We start from the raw sequence: 24525 nt of genomic DNA on the forward strand, positions 1-24525 counted from the left end.
GCCTCACCCTGAGACGGTGCGCCCCCTCCTCCAGGCTGGCCCCTGGGAATGCGCCCCCCTCCTCCAGGTCGCCCCCGGGGCTGCGCGCCCCCGCCCCCTCCGCGGCCCCGCCTCCCGCCCCCTGAGCGGCGTGGCGACGTGGTGGCCCTGGCGGGGACTGCCCTGCCCTGCCGGCTTCCCGGGCGCGGCGGCAGCGAGGGGGCGTGGGGGTGCAGGGGTGCAGGGGGCGAGGGGGCGTGGGGGTGGAGAGGTGCAGGGGGCGTGGGTGTGCAGGGGCGCGGCCCACCCGGCCCGGGTCAGGCAGCCTGCGCTGGACTCGCCCCGCGCCCCGCGCCCCGCGCCCCGCGCCCCGCGCCCCCGGCCGGGCATGTAGCAGGCGGCCCGCGGCGGAATATGGGCGGGAGCCACTCCCACAGGCCCCCCGCGTTTGACGAGAATGAGGAAGGTAAGAGGGGTGAGGAGTGCAGGGGGAGGGGGTACGGGGGGGTGCAGGGGCCGCGGGGAGGTGCAGGGGGGAGTGGGGAGGTGAAAGGGGGCGGGGGATGCTGGCGGCGCCGGGGGCGCAGGGGGGCAGCGGGGAGGTGCAGGTGGTGCAGGGAGGCGGGGTGTGCAGGGGGGCAGTGGGGAGTGCAGGGGATGGGGTGCCAGCCCGCCTCCCCCGGGACCCCTCCCCCGGGACCCCTCCCCCAGGGGCCGCCCCTTGGGGTCCAGAGGCCGGAGCCCCGCGTCCTCCCTTGGGCCTGAGGGGAGGGGGGAGGCCACCGGCGGGCGAGCGGGCGCTGGGCGGGGCTGCGGGGAGGGCGGCTCCCGTCACGACGCGGGTGCAGAGCCGGACCGCGGGACCCTGTGTGTGTGTGTGTGTGTGTGTGTGTGTGTGTGTGAGTGTGTGTGTGTGTGTGTGTGTGTGTGTGTGTGTGTGTGTGTGTGGGCGAGTGTGCACGCGTGTGGCCAAGTACACGCGTGTGCGTGCACATGTGCTCTGGCGTGCGTGTGAGTGAGCATGCACGCGTGTTGCACGCAAGGGTGCACGTATGTGACTATGTGTGCAGCGTGACTGAGTGTGTATGTGTGTGTGCACGTGTGCAGCGTGACCATGTGTGAGCGACTGTCCGTGTGCAGTGTGACCAGGTGCGTATATGTGTGTGCACGTGTGCATGTGTGACCGTGTGTGTGTATGCGTGTGTGCAGCGTGGCCGCGTGTGCATGTGTGTGTGCGCGTGTGCATATGCACGTGTGCATGCGTGACAGTGTGTGTATGTGTGTGCACGTGTGCAGCGTGACTAGTGTGTATGTGCGTGTGCAGCGTGACTGCGTGTGCATGTGTGTGCACATAGTGTGTGTATGTGTGTGCACGTGTGCAGCGTGACTGAGTGTGTATGTGCGTGTGTGCGTGTGCATGCATGACCACGTGTGAGCGACTGCACGTGTGCAGCGGGACCACGTGCGTATATGTGTGTGCACGTGTGCATGCATGACTGCGTGTGTATGTGGGTATGCAGCGTGACTGCGTGTGCATGTGCGTGTGCACATGTGCATGTGTGACAGTGTGTGTATGTGTGTGCACATGTGCACCGTGACCACGTGTGTGAGTTTCTGTGCACGTGTGCAGCATGACCACATGTGCGTGTTCATATTGAGCACACGTGACTGTATGCACGCCTACCTGCATGTGTATATATCTGCCCCCGTGTGCATGTGTGTGTTCCGTGCACGCGTGTGCACACGTGGCTGGGTGTGTACATGCGAGTGTGTGTGTGTGTGCTCGCACAGCGCCTGGGGCTCATCTTAACTGGATGTGACACCATCACCTGCAGGCACCCTGCTCCCCTCCCCTGCCCAGAACTTTCTGAGACTTTCAGGTGCTGGTGGGGCCTCCCCGTCTGTGTGGGGGCAGGTGTGTGTGGGGGCAAGTGTGGGTGGGGCCTCCCTGTGTGTGGAGGCAGGTGCAGGCTCACCTCCTTCCCCTAGGTCCAGACCTGGGGTCAAGGTGTGTCCTAGCTGTTAGGTTTCAGCTGGTCTCTGAGCCCTGCTCTCCAGATTATAAACACCCAGTGGGTCTCCCAGGACGACCCAGGGCAGCTGAGCAAAGTGTGTCTCCCACCGTCACCTGGAGTCCTGCCTGCCTGGGGTCTGCCTCATGGGGATGAGGGCTGTGCTGGCTTGTCCTGCTTCCCTTCCTTCCAGGAACAGCCAGAGTGATTTCTGTTTCTTTTTCTTCCCGGCCTTGTTTCCTTGTTGGCTTGTTGGTATCACATATGAAGTCCTCTTATGTGGTTTAGAGACGCTTTCAAAATGAAGACACAACTATCAGACTGGGATACAGCCAAAGCTGTACTAAGAGGGAAATTCATAGCCATACACATACACATCAGAAAATACGAGGAAAAAAACCCTCACCTGCAGGGGTGTCCAGTTCACAAGCAGTGAAGCAAGTCGGCAGGTGTCTCTCTGTCTCTCTCCCTCTGTATCTCCCTCTCCCCTCTCAATATCTCTCTGTCCTGTCCAATAAAATAGAAAAAACAGCCACCAGGAGCAGTGGATTCATAGTTCAGGCATCGAGCCCCAGCGATAACCCTGGAGGTAAAAGAGGAGAGAACCTCAAATAGACAAGTTGGCTTCTAACACCTGAAGGGTTTAGAAGAACAAGAGCAAAGGAATCCCAAAGCAGGCAGAAGGCCAGCCCCCCCCCTCTCTGTCTCTGTCTCCCTCAGCCACCGAGGACATAAGCTCAGGCTCTCAAGGTTGACCCTCTGGCGGTGCCCCTTACCCCCCATCCTGGTTGCGTCTGAGGGCATTGTGATGGGTGGGCACTAGGTTTACTGGTTTCTGACCCAGTTCCATGGGGTGAGGGTTCTCAAATGGGACTGTGCTTTTTAAAAAATTTTTTTATATTTATTTTCACTTTTGTTGCCCTTGTTTGTTTTTTATTGTTGTTGTAGTTATTATTGTTGTTGTTACTGATGTCATCGTTGTTGGATAGGACAGAGAGAAATGGAGAGAGGAGGGGAAGACAGAGAGGGGGAGAGAAAGACAGACACCTGCAGTCCTGCTTCCCTGCCTGTGAAGTGACTCCCCTGCAGGTGGGGAGCCGGGGGCTCGAACCGGGGTCCTTACGCCGTGCACTTAACCCGCTGTGCTACCGTCCGACTCCCAGGACTTTGTTTTGAGATGGGTTGGAATAAAACACTGCTGTTTTTGTTTCCAGGGCTTCATGGACGTGGACTTTTAGGCAGCCTTTGCACATGTGATTATCAGTGCTCAGCAGCCTCATGTGGAGAGAGAGAGAGAGCTCACCAGCCCTCTGGCCCTCTGGAAGCTAAGCTGGTGGAGCTCTCAGTGAAGCTATTTCCCCGAGCCACTTTCCTCACTTAATTAAAAAAAAAAAGATATTTATTTGAGAGACAGACAGACAGACAGACAGACACCTGCAGCCCTGTTTTACTACACTTGAAGCTTCCGCCCTGTAGGTGGGGACTGGGAACTTGAACCCGGGTCCTTGTGCATCATAATGTGTGGGCTCAACCAGGTGCGCCACCACCTGGCCTCTGTCCTCTCTTTAAGACTAGGTCAGCCCGGGGTGGACGGAACGCTGACGGGACTCCACGTAGCTCTACTGTTTGCTCATGGCTACTCTCTGCTCACGAGGGAGCCCTGCCAGCACCCAGGGAACCTATCTCAGTCCCCGTCCCTGTATCCTTGCTCCAAACACGGCTCTCCCTGCACCTGACACTGGGGACGACACGCTCAGTGTCACCTACCAGGGCCCCACCTGGCCGCATCTGTGACTGTGTCCTCACCTGGCTTGGGGCGGGACTCCAGGGGCTCTAAGCCCGGCCAGGGCTGATGGCGGCCAGCATTCACGCCCTGCCCATGTCTCGGTGACTCAGTGCCCGGGCCGGGGGTGTCCCTTGTCACGTCCTGGTGGTAGGAGGTAGACTCCCGGTGGACCAGCCAGCTGTGAGAGCACGTTTCGGCCTTCTGCCCTGTCACACCTGCCGGCATCCGGGAGCCGTGGCCCTAGAGTGTGCGGGAGGGGGGAGAAGAGTCCTCTCTGTGAACCTGGACGCCTGAACTGTGACCGTGAGGACGGGGACACTGGCAGCCAGCCACCGACACGCCGTTGGTTGGTTCTGCGCCTTCTACTACGAGGCTACACGAGCTTTTGATCTTCCTAACTTGCTCCTGTTTTGCAGCCTCTAGCATGTTCCTTTTTAAAATGTCATTTAGTTGTTTCTTTAAAGCAATTTTTATTAGTGATTTCCTATTGATTTACAAAATTAAAAGGTAACAGGGAACAGTCCCACCCCCTTCCCAGCACCAGCGTTCTATGTCCCGTTCCCTCCACCAGAAACTGCAGTGGTTCTCCCAAGGTCACAGATACTAGTCTTCTAGAATTGACTGTCTGTCTGTCTGTATTTTTGTCCGTCTTTTAAAATCTCTTTACTGGAGGATTAATGCTTTACAGTTGATGGTAAAAATACAATACCTTGTCATCCCCCCCTTTTTTTGCCTCCAGGGTTATCGCTGGGGCACAGTGCCTGCCCCTGGAGACCATTTTTTCCCCATTTTGTTGCCCTTGTTGTTGTTGGATAGGACAGAGAGAAATGGAGAGAGGAAGAGAAGACAGAGAGGGGAGAGAAAGACAGACACCTGCAGACCTGCTTCGTTGCTTGTGAGGCGACCCCCCTGCAGGTGGGGAGCCAGGGGCTCAAACTGGGATCCTTACGCCTTTCCTTGTGCTTGGCGCCACGTGCGCTTAACCTGGTGGGCTACAGCCCGGGCCCCTTCCCATTTTTCCTACGGTTCTGTCCTCTCTTCCTTTCTAAGTCACAGCTACACCTATTCCTACTTCTGAATGTCCTTCCATTTCCCTCTTCCCTCTGGGTCCTGATGGAGCTGGAGTTCAGAGCCCTCTGGTCATCTTCCCCTAACATTCCCCCGGCTCTGGGAGTCTGGATCAAAATTCTTTACAGGCTGCAGCAGGTGGGAGTCTGGCTTCTGTCATTGCTTCTCCCTGGACATGGGTGTTGGCAGGTGGACCCACACCCCCAGCCTGTGTCTGTCTGTCCCTAGTGGGGCAGGGCTCTGGGGAGGGGAGGTTCCAGGACACTGGTGAGGTCCTCTGCCCAGGGATAGTTATTTATTTCTGCTCAGCTCTGGCTGGTGATGGTGCTGGGGATTGAACCTGAGACCGAGGAGCCTCAGGCAGGAGAGTCTTTGGTAGAGCCATATGCGTGTACTGGACCAGGCGAAGCAGCGCCTGGTTTGGGTCGTGTCTCTGTGCAGTGAACACCCCATGTGGGGTGAGTCTTTCTCATCAGCCGTCTGGTGGAAATTCTGGGCTTCCTGATTTCTGGGGTCAGGCCCCAGAGTCCCAGATTCCTTCTGGGAGTTTCTGATAATTGTTGGTCGTTCTCACTGAAATGTCACCTGCTTCACATCTTCTGTTGTCAGATTCTGGGGGGACATAGGGAACTTGGGGGGCCGGCCAGCCATCAGGGCCCTGGTTTACTGGTGGCATCTCACTGCTTGTATTCAGCCGCTCATCCCGTTATCCTGCCTGCCATTGACCGAGGAGCCTGCAGGAGGCAGAATAGACATGTGACGGGAAGTCTCACGGTCAGATTGGCTTCATGTGCAGGCACAGAACCTGGGCAGGGATGGTCACTCTCTCCAGTGAAAACAAAATAGGTTTTCCTTCCTAACGTTAAAAAGCCAAGCTGCCAACCAAGCTGCCTTGAGAGGAAAACCTAGCTCATTATCTGTGACAAGCTCCATATGCTTTTGTAATGTTTTGGCAGACTTTCTGTTTTCAGCATTCACTGCTATAGTCCTACCACTCTGCTTTTTAAAAAACCAGTATTTTACCTGTGTATTATCCAATAGAGTCAGAGAGAATTGAGAGGGGAGGGGAGAGAGGGAGAGAGACACCTGCAGCCCTGCTTCACCACTTATGAAGCTTCCCCCCTGCAGGTGGGGGACAAGGGCTTGAACCTGGGACCGCGTGCACTGTGATGTGAGTGTTTAACCAGGTGCGCCCCCGCTCGGCCCCCTTCTCCCCTCTCTACCACATTGCAATTTTGGGTTGCTGTGTCCTTTTTAAGTTTTTGATATATTTTTAAAATATTTATTTTTTTCCTTTTGTTACTCTTGTTTTATTGTTGTAGTTATTGATGTCGTCGTTGTTGGATAGAACAGAGAGAAATGGAGAGAGGAGGGGAAGACAGAGAGGGGGAGAGAAAGATAAACACCTGCAGACCTGCTGATTCACTGCCTGTGAAGTGACTCCCCTGCAGGTGGGGAGCCGGGGGCTCGAACGGGATCCTTACACAGGTCCTTACGCTTTGCGCCATGTGCGCTTAACCCGCTGCGCTACTGCCTGACTCCCCAGTTTTTGATTTTTTAAACTCACCACAGGGTTCTTTTTGCTGGCTGCTCAGTCTCTCATGCCTGGGTGCGAGACTGTCTGATGGCATCCACATCATCGGAAGTTGGAGAGCCTTTATCCAGGTGTGTGTGTGTGTGTGTGTGTGTTAATTGACAATGTTGAAACAACGAGCACTGACCTAGGCATTTGACACCCCCCCCCCCCCCCCCCCGCCTGAGATGGATTCCTTGCAGAACCAAGGCTCCAGTCATGGACACGGCTTAGAATCTTGGCGTCTCTCTCTTTTTCTCTATTTTGTCTGTCATCACAGGGGCTCCATTACCCCGTACTATTTCTCTTTTTCAGGTAGAAAGAGAGAGACAGACGGGGGGGGGAGGGGAGAGAGAAAGAAAGAGAGAAACAGCCCCACCCCAACACAGAAGCTTCCTGGTATAAAGATGTTTCTTCCCATCAGTCTTCTGGTGTTCCTGATTTCTGGGGTCTGGTCTCTAAGCCTCAGTCTACACAAGTCCAGTTTCCTTCAGGACTTTATTCTTTTTTCTTAGATTTAAAAAAATATATATCTATATGGGAGTTGGCTGGTAGCGCAGCGGGTGAAGTGCACTTGGTGCAAAGCGCAGGGACCGGCGTAAGGATCCCGGTTCGAGCCCCCGGCTCCCCACCTGCAGGGGAGTCGCTCCACAGGCGGTGAAGCAGGTCTGCAGGTGTCTATCTTTCTCTCCTCCTCTCTGTCTTCCCCTCCTCTCTCCATTTCTCTCTGTCCTATCCAATAATGAGGACATCAATAACTAACAATAATAACAACAATAAAACAACAAGGGCAACAAAAATGAACAAGTAAATAAATATTTTTAAAAAGTTAAAAAATATATATCTTTATTTATCGGATAGAGACTGCCCGAAATTGAGAGGGCAGGGGGACATAGAGAGGGAGAGAGACAGAGAGACACCTGCAACATTACTTCACCACTCGCAAAGCTTTCCCCCCTGCAGGTGGGGACCAGGGGGCTTGAACCTGGTCCTTGCACATCGGAACACATGCACTCAACCAGGTGTGCCACCTCCCAGCTCCCTTTAGGACTTTCTGAAGCTTCCCCTAGTGCTGTGGGGGCCGGGCTCGAACCTGAGTCCTGTTCCTGGCAAAGCAGGCTCCCTCCCAGGTGAGCTGTTGGTTTAGTCTCAGTCCTTCTCCTCCTTTTTCTCTTTCTCCTCCTCTTCCTCCTCCTCCTCCTTCTCCTTCTCCTCCTTCTTCTCATTATTGTATTTAATAGGACAGAGAAAAATTGAGCGACAGAGAGACACTTGCAGCCCTGCTTCACCACTCATGAAGGCCCCCCCACCCCCCACAGGTGGGGAGCAGGGGCTTGAACCCCGGTCCTCGCGCACTGCCATGTGTGTGCTCAACCAGGTGAACCACCGCCTGGCCCCATTCTTATCCCAGAAAACCCTTGCCACTGCTGGATCCATTAACACGTCCTCACTGGAGACGGAAGAGGAGACACACCATTTTAAACCCTGGCTGATTAAAACAGCCAACGTTCAGCCTCGCTGTTCTAATTGCGACTGCCAGCACTTGGCGAGCTGGACTATTTTCATACCTATGTCGTCGTGCTGGGAGGCTGAACTCCTGAACCTCCCCACCTCCACCCCACCCCCAGCAGCACCCGCCTGGCCTGTCCCAGGACAGAATCTTCTCCCCGCAGCCAGGGCCACGCGGCTGCTCCCTGAGCCCAGTGCTCTCGCTCCAGGGCCCAGAGCCTGTGTGACGTCTGCATCCCCGTAGGTCTGAGCTCACGTTCTGTGGCCACAAGCAGGAACACAGTAGGCTGCACTCGTTTCAGGACCCGTCTTCCTTGAGTGGTGGCATGTGTTGACCCAGACTCTCTTCAGAGAACAGGGCAGTCCTGACTGTCAGGTCCTGGAGTGGCCCACAAAGTGGCCATGATTGTCTGCTTCTTCTGTGCTGATGTGCTGAGCCGGGGGTGGTGAGCAGCCCCAGGAGACTGGTTCAATGCCGGGTCTTTGGCGATCCCTGGATGTGACCATCTACTGAGCCCCTGGTCAGCTGACTTTTTTCCCCCCGTAGGAGAATGTCTAGGGCTGGGCGACTGGAAAGACAGACACGTGGAAACAGCTGAGCCTCTGTTGGTTGGTGAAAAAATAAATCAATAAAAAATGAGCCCTCCTTTGGGTGACAGTGGTAGCAGGGTGGCCTCTTTTCCTGTCCAGGGATGCTAGGCTGAGCACAAGGGTCTCAGATGTCCCCCTGCCGGGTCCAGTGAGTCTGCTATCACTGTCTCCTGGAGTCCCCAAGCCTCTCACCCATCTCTGGATGCTTGTCTTAGCGTTGCTCAGTCTGTGTTTGTTGGGGACAGCAGGCCCAGGGCTGCCCGTCCTGCCTTCTTGCCTCACTCACTCCCACAGCTGGTGGGAGGGTGCCAGGGCCTGCCCTGCTCACAGGGACCCCAAGGGTTCATGCAGGACGCCGCTTTGGAAGGAAGGAGTCTCTGCGCTGGGTGGAGAGAGAGCGCCCTGCTTCCTCCTTGGCAGACGGGTCAGACTCCAGAAGGAAGCAGCCTGGGTGGAGACTAGGGTGTGACAGGACGGCCGGAGGATCTAGAACCCAGTCCCTACAGGTGCCCATGGCCGGTCCCTCTAGTCAGTCACGTGTCTTTCAAGCCATCAGAGGCTCGTAACTGACCTCCGGCACAGGATCTAATGGCTGGCCAGGACCCCCCCACCACCACCATTCCTGAGTCTGCTGGTCCCCAAGGAAGCAGAGCTGGAACCGTGGCAGACACTTCCTGCCTCACAGGGGGCTGGGGGGAGTCGCAGCCTCTGCAGAGAGTGTCCGCCCCACCCTGTTTCACTTTTCAGTCACCTCCTCTTCACAAAACCTTGCTCTGGTGGGCCAGGGGTGGGGCACCTGGCTAAGTGCACCAAGTACTAAGTGCAGGGATCTGGGTGCGAGCCCTCCACCCCCACCTGCAGGGGGGAAGCTTCACAGGTGGTGAAGCAGGTCTACAGGTGTCTCTCTGTCTCTCTCCCTGTCTATCTCCCCTCCTCTCTCAATTGCTCTGTCCTGTACAACACAATGGAAAAAAAAAATAACCACCAGGAGCCGTGGATTCGTAGTGCCAACACCAAGTCCCAGTGATAACCACGGAGGGGGAAAATAAAAAAGCCTCTCTCTGCGCCTGTAACACCCCCAAACTGAAATTCTCAGTCTCTCCCTCTCCCCCTCCCTCCCTCTCCCTCTCCCCCCTCCTCTCTCTCTCTCTCCATCTCTCTCTCCAGAAGGTTAAGTCGACGCCGCTTAGAGCCTCTGTTTTCACAGCTCCTGGGTCTCTGAAAGCAGACCTTTTAGAGGATCCCCCCCCCCCCAGGATTATCACTGGGGCTCGGTGCCAGCACTATGAATCCACTGCTCCTGGAGGCCATTTTTCCATTTTATTGGACAAGACAGAGAGAAATTGAGAGAGGAGGGGGAGACAGAGAGAGAGAGAGAGAGAGACACCAACCTGCAGACCTGCTTCACCACCTGTGAAGCTTCCCCCCTGCAGGTGGGGACTGGGGCTCGAACTGGGATCCTTGTACTTTGTAATATGTGCACTTAACCCATTGTGCCACTGCCCAACGCCCCCCTCAAGATTTAAAAAAAAATTTTTAATAATTTTTGGTAGCGAATCAAGAATGGTTAACGAAATGGGAAAATTTCAGGAAATCTTTCACCAAAGTCCTGTGCCCCCTGACCACATAACCACCAGTTTTCTATTGGGAGGTAATTACCTTTCTTTCTTTCTTTGTTTCTTTGTTTCTTTCTTTCTTTCTTTCTTTCTTTCTTTCTTTCTTTCTTTCTCTCTCTCTCTCTCTTTCCTTCCTTCCTTCCTCCTTCCTTCATTTTTCTGCATATTTACATTAACTCTCCTTCCAGTGCTGGTTCTTCACCCCCCCGACTCCTTTCACTGAGCATCAGTCACCACCTTCAGTCCCGTCCACTGACCCGGCCCCACGGACACCCGCCGGGCTTCCATCGTAACCTTCCATCGTAACCTCTGTAGTGAGGCACAGAGAGGCTCACAGCAGGGAAGGGACAGACCCAGTGACCCCTGGGTTCCTGGGAGCCCGTCCCACCTTCCCCGGCCAGAGTGCCTGTCCTTTGCGCCGGTGGCTGGATGGACTCCCACCAGGGGTCACTGCGGGCATTGACAATGGCCAGTGACCAGGGCAGCGGCATTGTGCAGCAGACACTGGGACCATGACGGTGACGGGGACTCCTGTGAGCCCAGGGGTGCTGCCACTCCGGGGGTGTCTGGGGAACCCCACACCGTCCCCCGGGAGAGTGGGCAGAGCCACAGACCTGCACTTGTTCCTGCAGGAGGACGGGGAAGGGAGGGAAGGTGGGAAGAAGAAATGATAAGGGGAAAAACACTCTAAAATTACCTCTTTTGTTTCTGCTCAAGGAAACGGCATTTGGCTCAGACAAAAGGGGGGCGATGGTGGATAATTACCGTTACTATTGACATGAAGGTTCATTGGAAACTCCATTATTATTTTTTTTTTCAAGGATGGCAGGCTTCCTTTATCAACACCCCAGCAGAATAGAAATTTTAGTCCATCTTGCTTTCCAATTACAGACCGTAATGACTTGGTCTTCTGAAGGCATTTTCTTTCTTCTTGCTTCTACTTCTCCTTTTTTTTTTTTTTAAAGAAATAGAAAATATTTCTTTAATTTGCACCCCCACTCTCTAGGGCTGAGTGACAGCCTGCGGATGGGAGTGGGGCTGAGGGCGATGTGTGGCTCACACCTGTGTGAGTCTAACTCACAACTGCATCCTGGGTTTTATATGCTCTTGGGAGTGTAGACACGGCTCACTACGTGTAGAATGGCCCAAACTCAGACGCTCAAGCAGAACTTCATATTTTTATATTTTATTTATTTATTAATGAGAGGGATAGGAGAGAGAGAAAGAACCAGACATCACTCCGGTACACGTGCTGCTGGGGATTGAACTCAGGACCTCATGCCTGAGAGACCAATGTTTTATCCACTGCGCCACCTCCCGGACCACAGAACTTCATATCTTATTTTATTTATGGGCTGGAGACAGAGACCAATTGAGCAGTGGGGGTGAGACAGAGAAAGACAGACGCCTGCAACACTGCTTCCCTGCTCATAAAGCTTCCTGCTCGCAGGTGGGGACTGGAGGCTTGAACCCAGGTCCTTGCACATGGTAACATGTATGCTTAACCAGGTGTGCCACCACCTGGTCCCAGTTTTCCAGGGACTGTGTGTGTTTATATATATTTATCTCTGTTGTCTCTCTGACTGAGTGTCTCCTTATATGTAGTTCTCCAGCGTGCCCTGCTTCTCACTCTGACGGGACGCTGGGAGTCTGAGTGGGTTGCGCTGGACACTCACGGCTCTCAGTCCCGAGGGCCGGCGGACACAGCTCTGGGCTTCTTGCTGGAACCATTTCTTGGCTCTGGGATGCCGAGCCCACTTCTGAGGGCCACTGTGCCTCCGTTTCCCCCACCCACCCTGTAGAGGGCAGCCGGTCTCGTCTGCCTTCCCAGTGGCTTGCAGAAGGCACATGGTGTCAGGGGCTCGAACCCGAGACCTAGCACCTGATACGGTTCCACTGGGCGTGCTGTCTCCCAGCTCCTGAACACCATCGCTTCAAAAACATGACATCAAAATAGTGCTGCTCTTGGCCTAGCTGGCATCCTGCATTCTTTCAAAAGTGCCTTCCTCCTCCTCCGCCTCCTCCTCCTCTTCTTCTTTTTCTTCTCCTTCTCCTCCTCCTCCTTCTCCTCCTCCTCCTCCTCCTCCTCCTTCTTTTTCTTCTCCTTCTCCTCCTCTTCCTCCCTCTCTTCCTCCTCCCCCTCCTTCTCGTCCTCCTCCTCCTTTATTTTAGGGGATTAATGGTTTACAGTCAATGGTAAAGTACAGTGGTGATGCATAAGTCACATTTCTCAGTTTTCCACGTAACAACCTAAACCCAGTCTAGGTCCTCCTCCGCCATCCTGTTCTGGGACCTGAGCCCCCACCCCCACCCCAGAGTCTTGACTTTGGTGCAGGACACCAGCTCCAGTCTGAGTTCTGCTGTGTGTTTCCCCTTCTGTTCCTGTTTCTCAACTTCTGTCCCTGAGTGAGAGCATCGTGTACTCTTTCTTCTCTGTCTGGTTGATCTCACTTAACGTGATTCCTTCAAGCTCCATCCAAGAGGAGGCAAAGAAGCTGAAGTCACCATTTTTAACAGCTGAATAGTATTCCATTGTGTATCTAGACCACAGCTTGCTCAGCCACTCATCTGTTGCTGGACACCTGGGTTGCTTCCAGGTTTTGGCTATGACAAATTGTGCTGCTATGAACACAGGTACACACATCTTTTTGATTGGGTGTGTTGGGTTCCTTAGGATCTATCCCCAGGAGAGGAATTGTAGGGTCCTAGGGTAGGTCCATTTCTAGCTTTCTTTTTTTAAAAAAAAACTTTTTTCCCTTTTGTTGACCTTGTTGTTTATTGTTGTTGTTATTATTGTTACTATTGCTGTTGTTATTATTGTTGTTGTTATTGCTGTCGTTGTTGTTGGATAGGACAGAGAGAAATGGAGAGAGGAGGGGAAGACAGAGAGGGAGAGAAAGACAGACACCTGCAGATCTGCTTCACCGCCTGTGAAGCGACACCCCTGCAGGCGGGGAGCCGGGGGCTCGAACCAGGATCCTTACACCGGTCCTTGTGCTTAACCTGCGCTTAACCCGCTGGCTCCCCCCGGCTCCCCACTTCTAGCCTTCTGAGAGTCCTCCAGACTGCTCTCCACAGGGGTTGGACTAATTTACATTCCCACTAGCAGTGCAGAAGGTTCCTGTATCCTCACAGCCTCTCCAGCATTTGCTGCTGCCACCTTTTCCGAGTGTTCTTTTTAACCCCCCGAGCATGATGAATGCCAGACGTTGTGTTGTCTGTGTGTGTAATCACAGCTCCCGTGAGCCACGATGCTTGGCGCCCTTTTTCCCAATCCTCACACCATTTCTTTCTCCCACTGTCTGAGGAATCGGCTGGCCCCTGATAGCTTGCTAGTAGGAGGAGTGACCGGAGCCGGGTCTCTCACCTCCGTCTCCCCGGAGTTTAAGCAGCAGCCCAGCTTTGCGGTGGATTTGCTGCAGACCCTGGAGCCTGAGTAGCTGCTTTGCCCGTCCACGTGCCTCCCCTGGTCCTGCATGGCGGTGGCGGCTGACTCGCAGTCTGATCTGAAAACACTGTCCCCCGGCGAGCAGGGTTCTGCGTGGAGCTTGGCTGTCTGAGGTCCTTGGGCTCCTGGCTCTTTGTGGGAATCTGAGCATGTCAGCTCTGTGTGGGGGCAGACCAGAGAGAGAGAAAGCAGAGGGCGACTTGGCCTCAGGGCCCTCCTGTCCTGGGGGCTGGAGGAGGACAGGACCCTTCAGCTGGGGAGCGTCTGCAGAGTTCCACGGCAGGGGGAGGCAGCGGCTGTGCACATGGGTGAGCACACACGCACCATACAGTACACAGGGACCTGGGTTCGAGCCCCCACTCCCCCATCTGCAGGGAGGAAGTTTCCTGAGCAGTGGAGCAGGGCTGCAGGTGTCTCTCCCCCTACTCTCTCCATGTCTCTCTCTGTCCTGTCAAATAAAATGGGGGTGGGGCAGGGGAAGGTAAAAATGGCTTCCGGTTCTTAATTGTGGCACCCAATTAAGCACACGTATCAGCAAGTGCAAGGACCCAGGTTTGAGCCCCCGCTCCCCACCTGCAGGGGGGAGGCTTCCTGAGCGGTGGAGCAGGTCTGCAGGTGTCTGTCTCTCTCCCTCTCTGTCTCCCCTTCTTTCCTAATTCTGTCTCTTCCCAATAAATAATAAACAAAGGATTTTTTTTTTTAAAAAAAGAGCTTTCATAAAATTGTCAATAGAAAGGTGAACCTGGAGAGAGCTGGGAGTTGTGTAATGGGGGACAGACTGGTTTGAACGTTGTGGTGGCCTGTGGGGTCAGGAGGGTGGAGGGGACACAGGGGGAGTGGCATGGGGGCAGGAGAAGAGGCCCACGGGCTTGGGGACAGCTGGGCAGGGGCCTCAGGAGGACGCCTTGGCCAAGGAGGAGCTTCTAAGCTTGGCTAAGCCATTATTATTATTATTATTATTATTATTATTATTATTATTATTATTATTATCATCTTTATTTATTGGATAGAAACAACCAGAAATCAAGAGGGAAGAGGGAGATAGGGAGAGAGACAGAGAGACACCTGCAGCCCTGCTTCGCCACTCATGAAGCTTTCCCCCTGCTGGTGGGGACCGGGGCCCTGAACCTGGGTCCTTTCGCACTGTAATATGTGAGCTCAACCAGGTGCGCCGCCACCCGGCCCAGGCTAAGCCTTTTTATTAGTGATTTAATATTGATTTACAAAACCATAAGATGACAGGGACACAGTTCACCGTTCCCACCCCCAGAGCTCTGTGTCCCCAATACCCTCCATTGGGAATGGCAGTGGTTCTCCCAAGGTCACCGAGATGGGCTGACTGTTATATCTTTTTTAAAAAATATTTTAAAAATTTATTTTTATTATTGTATAGAGGCAGAAATTGAGAAGGGAGGGGGAGATAAAGAGGGAAAGAGACAGATAAACACCTGCAGACCTGCTTCACTACTCGTGAAGTTCCCCCCTGCAGGTGGGGAGCAGGGGTTTGAACCTGGGCTTTTAAAAAACTTATTTATTTATTTAAAAAAGGAGACATTAACAAAACCGTAGGATAGGAGGGGTACAACTCCACACAATTCCCACCACAAGATCTCTATATCCCATCCCCTCCCCTGATAGCTTTCCCACTCTCTATCCCTCTGGGAGCATGGACCCAGGGTCGTTATACGGATGCAGAAGGTGGAAGGTCTGGCTTCTGTAATTGTTTCTCTGCTGAACATGGGCGTTGACAGGTGGATCCATACTCCCAGCCTGTCTCTTTCCCTAGTAGGGTGGGTCTCTGGGGAAGCAGAGCTTCAGGACACGTTCGTGGGGTCTTCAGTCCAGGGAAGTCTGGTCGGCATCATGCTGGCATCTGTAACCTGGTGGCTGAAAAGAGAGTTAACATACAAAGCCAAACAAATTGTTGAGCAATCATGGACCTAAAGGCTGGAATAGTGCAGATGAAGTGTTGGGGTTACTCACTGCAGACTATTGTGTACTTCTGCTTTCAGGTATATATTTTGCCCTAGTTTATGGACACGTGTGAACATATGCTCTATCTCAGGGGACCTGGTCTATATCTAGGTTTGGGGACTTTGTTAGGAAGTGAATCACCTGGGATGGAATTAGAGAATCCTATGAAAGGAAAGGTCTCACCCCGAGTGATGAAGCTGAAGGGTTGTCATTCCACACCTGAAGTCTCTGGTCACAGTCTGAAGTGAAACGTGCTGGGGTGGCACTCGTTGCGTTGATTAGGTTGTGATCGGAGGGTGCAGTATTGAACCTGGGTTCTTATGCACTGTGATGTGAGCGCTTAAGGTGCGCCACCGCCTGGCCCCACTTTCTTTTTCTTTTTCCTATGGTCCTGCCTTTTTTTCCTTGCTAAATACCTACTTCCAAATGTCCTTCCTTTTTTTCCTCTTCTCTCTCTGGGTCCTGATGGAGTTGGGGTTCAGAGCCCTCTGGGCATCTTCCCCTGACATTTCTCCCCCTCTGGGAGCCTGGACCCAAATTCTCTATGGGGAGCAGAAGGTGGCAGTTGTGGCTTCTGTCATTGCTTCTCCACTGGACATGGATGTTGGCAGGTGGATCCACACCCCCAGCCTATATCTGTCTGTCCCTAGTGGGGCAGGGCTCTGGGGAGGGGAGGTTCCAGGACACAGGGGTGAGGGTGTCTGCCCAGGGAGGTCAGGGTGGCGTCATGGCGGCATCTGCAACTTGGTGGCTGAGGCTTAGTGAGCTTCTGAAGAAAGCCTCATTGTATCTTGTCGCATTTTCAGGTGATTTTTTTCTTAGGTGTCCTAGTTCATGAGGTTATTCGAGAATAACACCAGACCTGGCAAGTCTGACCCTCTGCTTTGCTTCCCCCTTTTGCAGTCAACTTTGACCACTTCGAGATCCTGAGGGCCATCGGGAAAGGGAGCTTCGGGAAGGTAAGAAAGATACACTTGGGGCCTTTTCCCAGCAGAGCGTGCATGTGTGTGCGTGTGTGCGTGTGTGCACGTGTCTGCGTATTTGGAGGTGTGTTGAAGAAGTGTTCTGATCAAGGCTTCCTGATACTGGAGACTAAAATTCCCTTGTTTCTATACTGCAACATATATGTTTGTTTCTTGTTTGTCTGCCAGCTGCATTCCTCTGGCCAGCAGACCCACCCCGAGGGCCGTTTCTCAGGCCTCGGCCCTGACTACAAACCCTGCCCTGGGCCGAGGTCCGGGCCAGGTCAGGGATGAACTTTCTGGCCCACAGGCGGGTGGCAGTGCCACATGTGATGCCACCCGTAACTCCGTGTCTGGTGCTGCCCTGAGGGTCTGGAGAGAGTGCTCGGGTAACTGGAATAAACTCAGTGCCTTTGGCGCCAAAGAAATGGCCGTGGCATAATGATATCTGGACAGTGGCTGTTCAGTCTTTTTTTTTTAGGTTTTTTTAATCTTTATTTACTTGATAGAAACAGCCAGAAATTGAGAGAGAAGGGGAGATCAAGAGGGAGAGAGACAGAGAGACATCTGCAGTCCTGCTTCACCACTTGCAAAGCTTTCCCCCTGCAGGTGGGGACCTGGGGGCTTGAAACTGTTTTAACAGCTCCAACAATAGCTGTTGTAAGCCCCCTCACCTTGATGTTTTCCCCCTTAGAAATGTATTCTGGGGAGTTGGGCAGTAGCGTAGCGGGTTAAGCGCACGTGGCACAAAGCATAAGGACTGGTTTGAGCCCCTGGCTCCCCACCTGCAGGGGAGTCACTTCACAGGCGGTGAAGCAGGTCTTCAGGTGTCTGTGTTTCTCTCCCCCTCTCTGTCTTCCCCTCCTCTCTCCATTTCTCTCTGTCCTATCCAACAACAAAGCAACGTCAACAATAGCAATAATAACCGCAACGAGGCTGCAACAACTAGGGCAACAAAAAGGGGGAAAAATGGCCTCCAGGAGCGGTGGATTCATGGTGCAGGCACCAAGCCCAGCAATAACCCTGGAGGAAAAAAAAAAAAAAAAAAAAGAAATATATTCTTGTCCTTGTGTGATGTGTAACCACTGTTATTAGGGCATGGACACTGCCTTCTCATATCTGTTTCACTTAAAAAAATATCTTTAATCTTCCTTGTTCCTTATGATGTAATGTAAGATTCTACCAGGAACCATTCCTGGATGTTGGTCTGCTCCTAATTCTGCTTCTAAGACCCCTTCTGTTTTGATCATCACGTTAGGTTCGCCTGCATTGCTTGACGCTGTGGTCTGTTTACATAATCTTTGTTTTGTCTGAGACCCGCACTGGTTTAGTCCCCACTGGTTCGAGCTCTTTTTCCACTCCGCCCCCTCTCCTGGTCACACCCTGTTTTCCACCGTTTAATCCCCACTGATTCGAGCGCTTTTTCCTTCTCCCCACCCCGTATCCTACATACATCCTCTTCCTGACACTTCTGCCTCAGGAGATATATAAAGGACAGGATTTTCTAATGAATAGAGATTAGATTGATTGCACTGCATCCCCACTCATCAATAAAGACTGAACTGCATTCCCAGCTCAGCCATGAGTTCCTGGTCGTCTGTCTCCTGCCCGCGAAGTTAGCCCGGCATCTGCACCCTGAACAGGGACCGGCACCTGGAGGCTTGGAGACGGGGGCCTCACACTTGACACTGTCCCAGCTCGAAGTGTCCTGTGTGCCCCATCTGACCTTTTCTTTCTTTCTTTTAAAATTTTTTATTAGTGATTTAATAATGATGAACAAGATTGTAAGATAACAGGGATCCAATTCCACACAGTTCTCACCACCAGAGTTCCCTGTCCCCTCCCCTCCATTGGAAGCTTCCCTGTTCTTTATCCCTCTTTGGAGCATGGACCAAAATTCTTTTTTTTTTCTCTTTATTTTTCCCTTTTGTTGCCCTTGTTGTTTATCATTGTTGTAGTAGTAGTTGTTGTTATTTCTGTCATTGTCATTAGGATGGAGAGTAATGGAGAGAGGAGGGGAAGACAGAAAGGAGGAGAGAAAGACAGACACCCGCAGACCTGCTTCACCACTTGTGAAGCAACTCCCCTGCAGGTGGGGAGCCGGGGGACTGGAACCTGGATCCTTATGCCGGTCCTTGCATTTTGCACCATGTGCACTTAACCCACTGTGCTACCACCCAACTCCCTGCCCTTGTTGTTTTATTGTTGTAGTTACTGATGTCATCGTTGTTGGATAGGACAGAGAGAAATGGAGAGAGGAGGGGAAGACAGAGAGGGGGAGAGAAAGACAGACACCTGCAGTCCTGCTTCCCTGCCTGTGAAGTGACTCCCCTGCAGGTGGGGAGCCGGGGGCTTGAACCGGGATCCTTACACCGGTCCTTGCGCTTCATGCCACATGCGCTTAACCCGCTGTGCCACTGCCCGGCTCCCCCCAAATTCTTTCTAGGGTGCAAACCACCAGACCTCTTCTGATGAGCTGTGTGGCGACTGAAGTTACCCTCTCCCAATGCTGAGATGCCTCTAATCTCGGGCCCTGGCAGCTGGTGGAGATTCTCCACCTGTGATGTCTCATTGGGGGCAGGGAGGAGGCATTTGGGCAGGAGTGTGGCTGGGCCTGCAGGGTTGAAAGGGTCCCCAAGATCTGAAACACAGGGGCCAGTCAGGATCCTTGTGATTTCATTCTGGAAATTCAGTCCCTGCGGCTGAATTTCCCTCACCCAGGTAGAGGAGAATCAGCAGAGTGTTTATCCCAAGGCTGGGACAAGGCTGTTCCTTCCGGGAGTCTAGTTGGGGAAGGAGAATGAGGCCGTCAGCTCACGGGGGGGCCAGAGCAGCTGTCTCCTGAGAGCCTGGGGTGGCACTGAACGTTTCACTGTGGGGCCGTGTGGTGGTCGCACCAACTGAGCTCACAGGTTACCATGCGCAAGGACCCGGGTTCAAGCCTCCCCTGGTCCCCTCCTGCAGCGGGGAAACTTCATGAGTGGTGGAGCAGGGCTGCAGGTGTCTCTCTGTCTCTCTCCCTCTCTATCTCCTCCTACCCCTCTCAGTTTCTCTCTGTCCCTGAATGAAACAGAAACCAGAGCTCAGTGTGGGACCTCCCCTCAGTGGGCTGGGAGGGTGTCACTGATGCTGGTTGTGGTGCAGGGGTGAGAGCAGACCCCAGAGCTTAATCGCTGTGGCTGACCTGCATTCTCCACCCATCACCTGTGACTCCCACGTCTGTCCCAGCCCTGGGGGCTGCTCCTGTCCCCTCTGCCGTCCAGGCAAATGTCACCTGCCATCCTCACGTCAAGGTCCAGCTGTACTGACCTATGCAACAGAATATATTTCTAAATTGATAGTTTCTTTTTATTTTATTTTATTTCTTTCTTGGGGAATTAATGTTTTACATTCAACAGTAAATACAAGAGTTTGTACATGCATAACATTTCTCAGTTTTCCATATAACAATACAACCCCCACTAGGTCCTCTATTGTTTCTTTTTTAAAAAAAATTTATTAGTGATTTAAGAATGGTTAACAAGGCTGTGAGAGAACAGGGGTACAGTTCCCCACAGTCCCCACCGCTAGAGTTCTTTCCCCTCCATTGGAAGCTTCTCTATTCTTTTCTTAAAAAAATAATTTTATAGGAGTCGGGCAGTAGCGCAGCGGGTTAAGTGCATGTGGCGCAAAGTGCAAGGACCGGCGTCAGGATCCCGGTTTGAGCCCCCGGCTCCCCACCTGCAGGGGAGTCGCTCCACAGGCGGTGAAGCAGGTCTGCAGGTGTCTATCTTTCTCTCCCCCTCTCTGTCTTCCTCTCCTCTCTCCATTTCTCTCTGTCCTATTTAACTACAAAGACATCAATAACAACAACAATAATAACTACAACAATAAAACAACAAGGGCAACAAAAGGAAAAATAAATAAATATTTAAAATTTTTATTTATTTACTATTGGATAGAGACAGAAATTGAGAGGGAAGGGGGAGATAGAGAGACAGAGAGACACATACAGCCCTGCTTCACAGCTCGTGAAACTTCCCCTGCAGGTGGGGACAAGAGGCTTGAACCCAAGTCCTTGCACACTGAAACGTGTGCACTTACCCTGATGCGCCACTGCCTGGCCCCCAGCTGCCCTGTTCTTTATCCTCTGGGAGGATGGACCCAGGATCATTATGGGGAGCAGCAGGTGGGAGCTCTGGCTTCTGTCATTGCTTCTCCACTGGACATGGGTGTTGGCAGGTGGACCCACACCCCCAGCCTGTGTCTGTCTGTCCCTAGTGGGGCAGGGCTCTGGGGAGGGGAGGCTCCAGGACACATGGGTGAGGGCGTCTGTCCAGGGAGGTCAGGGTGGTGTCATGGTATTGTCTGCAGCTCGGTGGCTGAAAGGCAGTAAGATATAAAGCAACACAAACTGGTGCATATCTAGGTTTTGGGACTTTGTTAGAAAGTGAACCACCTGAGATGGAATTAGAGTATACTATGAAAGGAAAGGTCTCACCCGAGTAATGAAGCTGAAGGGTTGTCATTCTACACGTGAAGTCTCTGGACACAGTCTGAAGTGAAGCATGTTGAGGTGGCAATCGTTGCGTTGGTTAGGTTGTGATCGGCGGATGCAATATTATTTGGTATGGATTGGGAGTGGCATATGGGAAAGTGGGCCCTATCCAAGGGTTCCAGGACTGGGGGAAGTAGGGGCTCTATAGTGGAGATGTGAGGTTCCTGCTGTCTTAGGGTCCAAAAAGACAATCGATAGTTAATGTTATCATCACATTATTTGGTAATTGGGTTAACTTTGAAAAGTCCTTTTGTTATGGTTTACTGTACAGTACCTAGTATCTTGTATATAGCTGTGCTATTGGATGCTTCTAATCTACTTGGTCTAGGCTTTTGAGAGAGTCCGCATATCAAATACACAGCCTATATATTAAAAAGATTCAGTTTGTGTTTTGAAAAACTTTGAGACATACAATTAATTTTCCCCCTCTCATATTAATTAACTAGTGATTTATATGACTACATTTTGCTAGGAGTGTACATAAACACCATTCCCACCACCAAAAGACTGTGACCCATCCCTCCCACCCACTCCCACCCCCCACTGGCCCAGGAAGCTGCATGTCTACCCCTCACCACAGGGTTTTTACTTTGGTGCCCTACTTACAATTTGGTCAGGTCCTGCTTTTAGTTTCCCTTTCAGATCTTCTTACTCAACTTCTGTTGATGAGTGGGATCATCCCATACTCATCTTTATCTTTCTGACTTAGCTCACTTAACATAATTCCTTCTAGCTCTGTCCAAGATGGGTCAGAGAAGGTGGGTTCATTGTTCTTGATAGCTGCATAGTATTCCATTGTGTATATATACCACAGCTTTCTCAGCCACTCATCTGTTGTTGGGCACCTGGGTTGCTTCCAGGTTTTAGCTATTATGAATTGTGCTGCTATGAACATAGGAGTACACACCTCTTTTTGGTTGGGTGTTATGGAGTCTAACAAAGTCCCAAAACCTAGATATACACCAGTTTCTGTGAGAGAGAGCATATGTTCACACGTATCCATAAACTAGTGCAAAATATATACCTGAAAGCAGAAGTACACTAGAGTTTGCAGTGAGTACCCCCCTAACACTTCCTCTCCACTATTCTAAGCTTTGGGTCCATGATTGCTTAACAATTTGCTTGGCTTCGTATGTTAACTCTCTTTTCAGTCACCAGGTTCCAGATGTCATCAGGATGCCGGCCAGGCTTCCCTGGATTGAAGACCCCACCAATGTGTCCTGGAGCTCAGCTTCCCCAGAGACACACCCTACTAGGGAAAGAGAGAGGCAGGCTGGGAGTATGGACCAACCAGTCAATGCCCATGTTCAGTGGGGAAGCAATTACAGAAGCCAGACCTTCCACCTTCTGCAACCCACAATGACCCTGGGTCCATGCTCCCAGAGGGATAGAGAATGGGAAAGCTATCGTGGGAGGGGGTGGGATATGGAGAGCGGGTGGTGGGAATTGTGTGGAGTTGTACCCCTCCTACCCTATGGTTTTGTTAATGAATCCTTTCTTAAATAAATAAAAAAAAAAGCAACACAAAGTGTTTAATAAACAGGAATAGGGCAGAATAGGGCAGATGGAATGAGGGTCTTCATGAAGCAGGGCTGCAGGTGTGTCTGTCTCTCGCCCTCACTATCTCCCCCTCCCCTCTCAATTTCTGACTGCCTTTATCCAATAAATAAATAAAGATAATAAAAATAAATGAATACAAAGGACTTGGGTGTGGGGGCTTTCAGGTGCATGGTGGTCGAGGAGGACCTGGGCTGCAGCCCTGATTCACCACTTACAAAGCTTTACCCCTGCAGGTGGGGCGTGGGGGCTCGAACCCAGGTCCTTGCTCACTGTAATACGTGTGTTCAGCAAGGTACATCGCTGCCCTTCCCCTTGTCATGAATTTTTTTTAACTGTCTTCTTTTTTCTAGAAGGTTTCTATTTCCAGAATTTAGTACTTAAGACTTCCAGAATTTAGTACTTAAGACTTAAATCCACTTTGAGTTGTTTTTTTATTTTTCCAGAGCTAGGGCCTTGTGCATGTGAGATATCACCACTGCAATGACGATTTCTTTTTATTCAGATGGAGAGAGAGAGAGAGAGGTGCTACAATATTGGAGTTTCCTCTGGTGCTGTGGTACTCTCCTGTGGGATCAGGGTTCAAGCCTGAGTCCTGTGAATTCCAAGTCATAAACACCCTTCTTTTTTTTTTTGAATTAGACTTATCATTATTTATTAATTTCCTTTTGAAAGTTAAGCATATTCTTTTTTTGTTTGTTTTTTTTGTTTATTATTCATTTATCTTTTTTTATTTAAGAAAGGATTAGTGAACAAAAACATAAGGTAGGAGGGGTACAACTCCACACAATTCCCACCACCCAATCCCCATAACCCACCCCCTCCCATGGTAGCTTTCCCATTCTCTATCCCTCTGGGAGCATGGACCCAGGGTCATTGTGGGTTGCAGAAGGTAGAAGGTCTGGCTTCTGTAATTGCTTCCCCACTGAACATGGGCATTGACTGGTCGGTCCATACTCCCAGTCTGCCTCTCTCTTTCCCTAGTAGGGTGGGGCTCTGGGGAAGCGGAGCTCCAGGACACATTGGTGGGGTCTTCAATCCAGGGAAGCCTGGCCGGCATCCTGATAGCATCTGGAACCTGGTGACTGAAAAGAGAGTTAACATACGAAGCCAAACAAATTGTTGAGCAATCATGGACCCAAAGCTTGGAATAGTGGAGAGGAAGTGTTGGGGGGTACTCACTGCAGACTCTGGTGTACTTCTGCTTTCAGGTATATATTTGTCCTGGTTTATGGATACGTGTGAACATATGTTCTATCTCCTGGAACCTGGTCTATATCTAGGTTTTGGGACTTTGTTAGGAAGTGAACCACCTGGGACGGAATTAGAGAATACTATGAAAGGAAAGGTCTCACCTGAGTGATGAAGTTGAAGGGTTGTCATTCCACATGTGAAGACTCTGAACACAGTCTGAAGTGAAGCATGCTGGGGTGGCACTCCTTGCGTTGACATAAACACCCTTCTTACCCAGTGAATTATCTCTCTGTCCTCCGAGTAGATTTTTGTATGTGCCGCGAGGTGAGACTCTAATCTCATTCTGTTGCATCCGGGTTTCCGATTTTCCGCACTAATCTGTTGGCGAGCCCGCCCCTCTCCCGGTTTGTACCCCTGGCACCTGAGTCCAGATTGGCTGATGGCGGAGTGCACAGGGCTCCGTTCCGCTCAGTTCTGCTGCAGTCAGCTCTGATGCCAACCTCATGTGGTTCTGATTATCGTAACTTAGCGAAAGGGTTTGAACCAAGGGAAGTGCGATGCCATCGGCGGAGTTCTCACGCAAGAGTGACTTGGCCGTTTACGGTTCCGTGGGCATTCCAATTGTTTTTTCATTGCTGTGAAAACCGCCACAGGGATCCTGATAGGCATCGCACTCAATCTCGAGCTCGCTCTGTTTCCTGTGGACATGTGGAGACCGT

General features: G+C 52.0%; 1 protein-coding gene across 2 annotated transcripts in view; it reads left to right on the forward strand.

Annotated features, from left to right (window-relative positions):
- Window positions 1-387: 387 nt before the first annotated feature.
- Window positions 388-24525, forward strand: part of STK32B (serine/threonine kinase 32B) — an 84412-nt gene continuing 60274 nt past the window's right edge. For both annotated transcript variants that reach the window (XM_060188557.1, XM_060188558.1), the window contains exons 1-2: window positions 388-445; window positions 16460-16515. In XM_060188557.1, the coding sequence (XP_060044540.1) occupies window positions 394-445; window positions 16460-16515 (108 nt within the window). In that variant the 5' untranslated portion in view covers window positions 388-393. The remainder of the gene's footprint in view (window positions 446-16459; window positions 16516-24525) is intronic.

The sequence above is a fragment of the Erinaceus europaeus genome, chromosome 3 (genome assembly GCF_950295315.1).
Source record: "Erinaceus europaeus chromosome 3, mEriEur2.1, whole genome shotgun sequence".
Lineage (NCBI taxonomy): Eukaryota > Metazoa > Chordata > Mammalia > Eulipotyphla > Erinaceidae > Erinaceus > Erinaceus europaeus.